The sequence below is a fragment of the Acanthisitta chloris genome, unplaced genomic scaffold, assembly GCF_000695815.1.
Source record: "Acanthisitta chloris isolate BGI_N310 unplaced genomic scaffold, ASM69581v1 scaffold8025, whole genome shotgun sequence".
Lineage (NCBI taxonomy): Eukaryota > Metazoa > Chordata > Aves > Passeriformes > Acanthisittidae > Acanthisitta > Acanthisitta chloris.
This window is the reverse complement of record NW_008673101.1, coordinates 13,596-22,699: the sequence shown is the minus strand read 5'-3', so window position 1 is coordinate 22,699 and position 9,104 is coordinate 13,596. Positions and strand designations below refer to the sequence as shown.

General features: G+C 38.0%; 1 protein-coding gene across 1 annotated transcript in view; it reads right to left on the bottom strand.

The window, feature by feature from the left end:
* Positions 1–9,079, bottom strand: part of CEP192 (centrosomal protein 192kDa) — a gene marked incomplete at its 3' end in the record, with an annotated part of 40,183 nt that extends 31,104 nt beyond the window's left edge. Inside the window, exons 1-6 of the mRNA XM_009074782.1 lie at positions 8,910–9,079; positions 7,924–8,046; positions 6,232–6,386; positions 4,689–4,735; positions 3,070–3,202; positions 798–952 (exon numbers count right to left, since the gene is read on the bottom strand). Coding sequence (XP_009073030.1) covers positions 798–952; positions 3,070–3,202; positions 4,689–4,735; positions 6,232–6,386; positions 7,924–8,046; positions 8,910–9,079 — 783 coding nt within the window. The remainder of the gene's footprint in view (positions 1–797; positions 953–3,069; positions 3,203–4,688; positions 4,736–6,231; positions 6,387–7,923; positions 8,047–8,909) is intronic.
* Positions 9,080–9,104: the final 25 nt, after the last annotated feature.

Sequence of the window (9,104 nt, the reverse complement as noted above, 5' to 3'; positions counted from 1 at the left end):
TTCCCTTCTGATTAACCCACTGCTGGATGAGGACTCCAAATCTGATTCGGAGCCTCTTCTACCTACCCCACCGCCTACCTACAATGCAGTGAAGCTGGAAGATCTTAGACAAAGAGAGAAGACCTGAGATCAGAGAGCACAACTCTGTTATTGTCATTCTTCAAACCACTTATCCCTTTCTTCATATACAGCTGTAGATCAGCAACTGGCAGGCTACGCAGACTACCTGTACAGGCTTAACAGCACTTCCCACAGCCTGGAAACTCTGGTGTCAGTTGGGAAATTTCTGAAATTTCAGAAACTACAGTCCATTTAGGTGCTTAAATCAATCACACTTTTTCATTCTGGCAAAGCATGAGACTGCCAGGATCCCCTCCGTTGTTGCAAAGCCAAGAAAAGGGAAAGGCACTTAATCCCTGGCAACCTGTTTGTAATGGAGCTAACTGCTGCTCCAAGCAACCCACAAGCCAGCCAGTTGCTGCCCTATATTTACCTTTCACACATCGACCAGTTATTTAAGAGACTTATTTACTCTCCTGGAAACACAAGTCTCTGTGGTGCTAGACACTTACTAACACCTTGGGCATTGCTATCCAAGATTAAGCAGTAACAGTGATCAAAAAGATTATTCATAAACTAATTGTATGACAGAAAAGAAGTGACAGCATATTACCTCAATAGTTTTATAAACTAAAAAAATCTAACAGAAAAACAGTTAAAACAAATTAAACTACTGAAAGGGACTTTAACATGTTTAAGGGCCATTGGGCAAGTTGAGCTTTGAACTTTAAACATACTTGAAGTAAGTCATTTTCAGAAAGCTTCAGTGCTCTACACCATTCTGAAAGTTTCTGCAGGCTGGTGTCTCCTCTTGTCATTTCTGGTTTTATCAGCTGCTCAAAATAAGCTTCTAGTTCATTATCAAGGAATTCCTTATCATCAATATCATTATCTATTGAAAGAAAAGAAAACAATCTTTCCACTTGTAACAGATATTTTATATCACCTGACATACTATCAAAACAAATCCATGATTTTTAATACACTAAGTCTCACAACACACACAGTCAGAAAAGAATTATCCTGTTTTTTTCCTTGAAGCAGCTGGGTCACAGAAACATGTAATTCTCTTACTCCATGACTAGTGATACACAGCAAAACAAGATGACTACAAGCCACCATTTTAACTGCCAGGCTACCAAGTGACAGGTCTTCCTTCACACAGTCTACACACCACCAGAACTAACAAATCATATACATACTTACACATTAAAATATATCACATTTTTCAAACTTCACAGAAAGTGACTGAAGCATATATATATTCTCTATTTCAATGGCAAAAAAAACGTTAAGTGCTATTAGCAATAACATTGCTATTCCTATTTGCCAAGGGAAAAGTTTTCAAATACACAAGTTTTCCTGGCTGGGGGCTGATTTTCATCTTTGAGGGCTGGGGGGAGACTTTCCCGGGCTTCTGTTGGTTTTATAAAAGACCCAAACATCAGTCAGCTTTTTGAGGTAGTAAAATACACTCTTAACACCACTGTAAAATATATTCCAAGAAGTTTGAAATCTTTATTTTTTAGTCTCTCATTTCCTGAAAGTAGTATCCTGTTTGTGTTTTTCCTCATTAAAAAAAGTTTACCCAAACAGGCCTTTCATTTATAAACTCACAACCACATTTTGTTTTCCACATAAAGAAATGTTCATTTTCAGGTTGCTGGTGATGGTTTCTGTTTCCATGTACTGTTCTGGAGAAGGGGGAGAGACTGCAGCAAGTTAAGTTGCTTAAGTTTTTGAAAGAGGACTAATACCTATTCTCAGAACAAACATCCACAGAACTCTTTCAAAATTATAGAAGGATTAGTTGGCTACCTGAATGATAGACAAATGCCTACAATTCTAACTCCAGTTAACACCACCACAATAACTGTTTTAATCTCATCACCCATGTCTTGATTTCTTCTTTGTGAAACTGAAATAATAATCTGCTATCTTCCAAATAATGAGAAAGTAGATCCATGTATTTTACCTCAGATACCAGAGACTTCATTTTCAGAAGCACACAGTTGCCAAATTTACACTTTTGCATGATAAAAATTAGTACATTGCACACTGACCAGGACAAAAATTATCAGCTTAACCAGTACTGGAACCCTAGTAAGTTACTTTCAGGCCAAGTATTTCCAGCTAACAACTACCAACTCCTTAAGAGGGCAGTTAAAAGCAATTTCGCCCTCTTGGGTGAAAAAAAACCACAGCATTTTTACTCAGCAAACTATTAACTTCATTTTTATATGCTTTATGCACAAGTGAAGTTATGCAAAAAGAAATAGCCAAGCAACTTCAAAAGACAGTCATTACTTCTGTAGATGCCATGGGAGAAATAAAGTAACCCAACTTAAATGCAGAGCTGCTTCACCTCAAGACAGCAGTAAACCTATTTAGCACTTTGTCTTCCTCATTCTTGGTGCACCCAAGGACACGTCCTGTCATCCTGCAAAGTGAACTGCATCAACAAAGAAGTTTGCCCTTCGGCAGCAGTCACTGGAAGTGCACAGAAATTTCAAAACATTTCTTAAGTGATACAGAACTCAAGCTCTCACTTTTATCCCTGAGGGTAAACCAGACTTCCAATTTGGGTGTCACCCTGAGTGTGCCGCATCTAAAGAGAGCAGAACTGAAACTCAAGCAAAAGTTCTTCACCATAGAAGTTTGTCTCTACTAACCTAAACTGAAACTATAGCTAGGGTTACCACTTTATTAAATGAAGGTCCATATTTCTACCTGCATTTTTGATGTTAAACAACCATCAGTAACTGACTGGATTTTAGATTAAAATTCCAATTGTGATCTTCTCTGACAAATTCCAAAGCCACCTACCCCATTACAATTCTAAAAGTTTTCCAATGAACACACTTTTCTTTAATACTGCTAATACTAGTTTTTGATGAAGCATAATCCTGTGTTAAACACTTCAGTAAAGCAACATCTTTCTTCTCAAGTATGCAACAACATTGAGTCAGAATTAGAGACTCAGCTACCAAGAGTTATAAACACACATACCAGTGACATCTTCATCCGAGCTTGGAAGAGATAAAAGTTTCTCATTTTCCAAAAAACTTGTAAGGCTATTGCTTAGATGATACCTTGAACCTTCACCTTCTACCAGCTTTTCAGAAGGTTCAGGTGAACCAACCTGCAATAAACACCCACAGAGAAATGTTTCTAGTGGTTGCAAGCTATTGTATAAGTTCAGTTAATAATAAGAAATTAGTATTCCAAAACTTCCCCCTGCAACCTATTTCCTCCTTATCCCAGCAAACAATCCAGTTCCACTGGACTTTGCCTGCCAGCTTCCAGAATGGATGCATGCAAGAGACACAGGGATCATAAAGGGGAAAGAGGGAAAAAGATTCTGAACGACACCAAACTTAAAAGAGCTCAAAGTATTAAACCATTGCATTAAGGACTTTACACTTGAAAAAAAATGCCCTCACTCACTCACTGCGCTGCAATCCCAACTTAAAAGTACAAAGACAGCTCTCAATTTTCTATACTTCTAAAAGTTTCTTCAGAAATTGTACACACAGATCCACCCTTTGTTGAAAATTTCTCCAAATCAGCATACGAAATTACGTATAAAGCAATACTTCAGCTGAATCCCGCTAACTGCAAATATTCTATCTTTCCTATAGCTGAATGATTTTTAAAAACAGCAGAATGTAATGTCTGGTATGGATTTAGTCTCACATTCTTTGTGATAAACAGATCATCTCTGACAGACAGCATAAAAGTCACAGTTCAGAAAGCAAAGAATCTGAAAGGAGCTTGAGTTATGGTTTTTAGAAGACAGCTTGTGAGCATTAAACTGCAACTCACTGACCACTGTGGGCCCTACAAAAATCAAAGGAAAGAAAAATATATCAATTAACAAATACCAACTGATATATTAAGGAGTTCATATTGGACAGCATTCAGCTGCAGCCTCATGCTTATGTTCTACATGGACCAGATCTCCCATTCCTGCCTTGTATCTCTGTGCCCAGAATTGTCAGCTTCTCTAACAAAGTAGACAAAAACAGCTGAACCATAACTCTACCTGTCAGTACCTGCAGCTATTTGCCACCTCTTGGACAGAAACCACACACAAGAGAAAAATACAAAGGCAGCATGAAGACCGTGTTCTTACAAATGGTGCGGTTTGTAATGCTGAGGGCACTGAAGAAGCCATCTGAACTAATACTACTCAAAGTTATTAGCAAGTACAGGAGCACGTCAAATCAAGTTGATATTGTCTACTTCAACTTCCAAAAGCATTCCAAAAAGTTCCTCAAAATGCCTTTCACTAAGCTGAAGCACAATTGGGAAAAAATGTGAAGTCCTTACATTAACAAAGAACTGCAAGACAGCAGAGGCTAGGAGCAAACTACAGTGTTCACAACTGAGAGTGATTAGATGGAGTCATGCTCCCATGGTGCTAATTATGTTAACTGCTCTGCAAAATGGAGGCAAAGTGAGGCGTGACACATTCAGCAAGCTGTCACCTTACAAGCTTAAGGGATACATGATATAAGACAATAAACACAGTTCCCCTCTCTCCCTCCTGCTCTCACATAATTACGTTTATTACAAGATTAGTATTAGAAAACCCTACATTTCACTACATTTAGAAAATCTTTTACCTTGCTATTCTTAATGTCTGGAAGAAAAGATATTCCAGTTGGCAAATCTGAAACAAAAGAATTCAGTGTAATCAGTATTTTAATAACATGAGAACATCACATGTGCTAACTATTCTCCATGATAGCTGACCAAGGTTCTGGAAGGTCTTGGCATACATCATAAAAATAACCCTGAGATGTATACATGACCACAACACCAAAGCTTATTTGTTCTTATAACAACAACCTAGAGTACCTGTGAGCAATTAAAAAAGAAGGGCTAGAACTCTAAAAAAAAATGAAAGACAATTACTACACTAAAGATTTGCACAGGGCAGTGAATAAAAGTAAGGAGTCCCAGGTTGCAGCAGCAGAAGTAGGAATAAGCATTCTGTTCCACTGCTGCATTTCACTTATTGGGACAATTCTTTTTTTGATCACTTTAAGCAGCTTCCACTTGTCCACGTGTTATATCCACCCATAACCCAATTGCAAGTCCCACAAGACAGAGAACATTTTAGGCAAGCACATATAGATTTTAGCACAAAAAGGTTCCTAATTCTTAAGTAATACATGTGAGCAAAAAGCAATTTCAAGACTAGGGTATCAAATATTGAACAAACAAATTAAAACCAAGTAACTAAATCTGATCAGTCCCAGTTTTCCAAAGCATCATGATTTTGTTGCTATAGTTCCTGCCACTTCCTCAAGACTACAGTAAAAAGTAATGAAGTCAACACTTCACTGCCAGAAGTGTGTTTTATAAGGGTCCACTTATATTAGAGATCATAGTACTTCTAACTGAACACTTTGTCTATCAAAATTATTACTACCTTGCAAATACATGCAAATAGACAAAGCTTAGAAAAGGAAAATTACTAAAAGCATATATTTACTAAGTATATTTACTGAATTTTAAGGAACAAGCAGAATTTAATCACAGGACTGACATTAGCCCAAGCAAGTTTAATATCAACAGCCATGCTTTTAAAATGAGTTCTGGAATATTCTTCTGCTTCCACTGTTCTATTCATACTTCATAAAGGTATAGTTTTCACGGCAAGTATTCAAAACTACTTTTTCATGCATCATCTTAATAGAAGAGCACATTTACAGCTTCTACAGCTGCAGTTAAAGACAGGCTGGAATAAAGTACAGGTTGGAATAGGGCAGGAAAAGAGACGTCAGTTAAAATGTAATCTCGCAGCCTTACACCTGCTGAAAGAGAAGGGGTAGAGAACAAGTTACATACACTCTTTGCACAAAGGTCCTGAAATTAAGTCAGATTATTACTATTATTCTAATTACAGTACCCTACAGCAAACATTATTTTTAACCAGCTTTCTGTCTAGCTTTGTACTTTGGGGGGGAGGGGGGGAATCCAAGAACCCAAAGTCAACCACAAGCTTTCTCTGCTTTCAGTTTGCTCAAATCCCTGAGATGACTTTTCAAAACACATTTATTCTCTGCCACAAAACAGGGAAAGGGTCAAGAGAAGACATCTGTAGCATAATAAGCTAATTACAGTGACAATAAGTATACAATTTGTCTCAAAATGTAATACCTTCCAGTCGCTCAAGTGGCAAGACTTCACGCAAGGCACCTTGACTGCGATTTGAATGCTCAGCAACATTCTGATCTTGCTCTCCATATACTGAGTGGGACTCCTTCAAACTAACAGAAGTTGGCTGAGGCTCTTTAACATGTGTAGCAATTTCCCTAGAAAGAGAATAATTTCAATGAAAAATCAATGAGCTACATAGATCAAGGTGAATATACAACTTCTGTCTGTATAAAGATTTGATGAATTCCCCAATTGTTTCATCTCTAGGAAGTCAGCTGTTCCCAACAGCACAGATCAGAGAGGCCTGACATTTTACAATAAAGGAATAAATACCAGTATTACAAGGATTTCAGTTCCACAATCTAAACAACAAGTTTAGAAACAAGTAGTGAAATTCCATGCAACATAAGCTTCCCTACTGGTCTGACCCTCTCATTCGCTTCTGTAAAAAGAGGGAAAGGTATAAGGAGAAAAAGGTCTACCCTGGACAAGCTCCATGATCCATCTGAAAGCAAGTCAAACCCTATATGAGATTTTCCCAAGCCCACAATATCAGCACGCCTTTTGTAATGCTAAATTAGGAACTAAATCATGTAGAACATGACTGACTGAAATTGCATGTAGCTCTGCTAAATAACAGGTTTTGTAATTCTGCAGGAAAGTTATTATTCACTTCTGGTTTCACAGAACTTCCACACAGGCAAATAAGCTAATTGTGTCAGATGTTAGAATTTCCACATTGAGTGAACTAAACCATACCTTTTGCTTCAATATTTTAGATAAATAAATGAAACTAACCATTGAAAGTCTAAAATGCAACAATTCCATGTTTTGAGGGGTTTTTTTCACTTGAGTACAATCAAGACACTGACTCCCTCTCAAACCTTCTATTTTTTGCGTTCATGAGGATGTACTGCCTAGAGCATAATTTTATCCGTGAGAAAGACACACATTGCAACTTCTATCACAACAGCAGGGGCAAATTTGACCTTGGTTGGAATAACCTATGCAACAGTTCCCAAAGCTTCCACCACTTAGTAATAACTCTCTCAATTGTACCACTAACACTAGCTACTTCCTAAGATATAGTAATCAACAAGGCTATAAGGAAGCTAAATTTAATAGAAATTCATGGTTTTTTCCATATGCCAACAGCATGATACTCACTTGGAACAGATTTAAATCAGACCAAATATTATTCACACACAACATGAACCAGAAAGATCACCTTATTTCTAGATTATGTGAAGTAAACTAGGTAAATACAACGCAGATTGACATAAATCGATTAATCATACTTAGGAAATTTTTAATTTGTGTGATAACAGAACAAAACCACATAGTTTAAGAATGAAAAATCACTCCTAAAGATTAATTCCTGTCATGTACACAAAGCTCAACTGGTCAATCAAGCAGCAGAATGCTTGATTCATGAAGGGCTGCACAGGCTAAGTGGGAGCACCACACAGGATGCTTCCACATGGGCTGTCACTATCCCTCTTCAGAACACATGGAGGAGATGCCCAGGCTGCCAAACACTAAGTTACAACAGCCAGTAGTAAAAGCTGCTGCTGAGGTAGGCAATTCAATTCTGAAATAGTCCATAATTAGCTCACAGGATGCACAAATCTACAGACTACAAACTGCTATGTGCATTTTAGGACAGAAGCAGATTTCAGCTCTCTTACTTACGTATCATCACGAAAGGGAAGGGCAAATCTCTCCACTGGCTCAGGATCTGACCCACTACAGTGAGAAGATCCTAATGCAAGTGAATGTTTCCCTTCCAAATAGGATGCACAGTTATCAAAAAGCCTGTAAACACGGGGAAGAAAAATACACATCAGAATCATTCTAATACGCACCACTCCTGTTTTAAAAAGAATTGGGAAAAAAAACCATATTGATGGACACTTAATTCCTGTAAATCCAATTATTTAAGTATTTTAGCATTTTCTAGCTAATCTGTATTTACAGGTACACATATATTTCCCAGAATGATCCTCTCCAGCCTTCTGCAGCTCTTTAGAGAAATACCACATTATAATTTTCAGTAGCTAGTGATGTCCTTTTTGGAAAGTATAGTTCTGACAGGCAGGGTATTCAAGTCTGAGCTTCAAGCCTGAACTTACTTCTTGCTAAGTCACAGGACAGCAGTTAAGGCAGCAAAGGTTTCTAAATTATTACTCTTTGCTCTACTCCTTCCTGAACAAAACATTATAAATGGTGTTAAATTTTAATTCCTATCCGTAACATTAGTCCTTACACTACCCTTTCCAAAATGAGCCAGATTCAGGTAACTTAAATGAACAATTAGCAGAACTATGAGAACTCCCATGTAAAAGATATGTTTTTCTCTGCACCACTTCAAACTTGAGTATGCTAAGCTGAAGGCTTGAGTTAGAAGAAACTTGATTGTCACCAGTCTAAAAACTAAATTACTCTTTCAATGGGCAATTTTAGTTTCAAATTAAGCATTTTATTAGTCATTAATTCGATGCAGACTTTTCACAGCTCACCCAAGCAATCCTGTGTCCGTCAGTTAGTGCGCTACTGATTAGTAAAGAATTTTATCCTCTACCAAATCATCTGTAAAGGGGGACTTTTTTCCCCTCCCCGAAGTCAAACGTCTCAGACTTTTGTTTACATCGCCGAGTGGCATTTTCTCACAGTCTCACCTGTCACCACAGGCTTCGTTGCTCCTGGCCACGGTCGAAGCAGCGACAGGTAACCCTGGATTGGAGGCAACCGTGATATTCTCAAACACCACACTGGCACTGCTGTTCAGGGACTGGCCCAAGTAGCTCGGGAACGTCTCATCAGCAATATTCTTGAAGTCTTCCATCATCCTGCGGGTTAGAGCAGCACTCAGC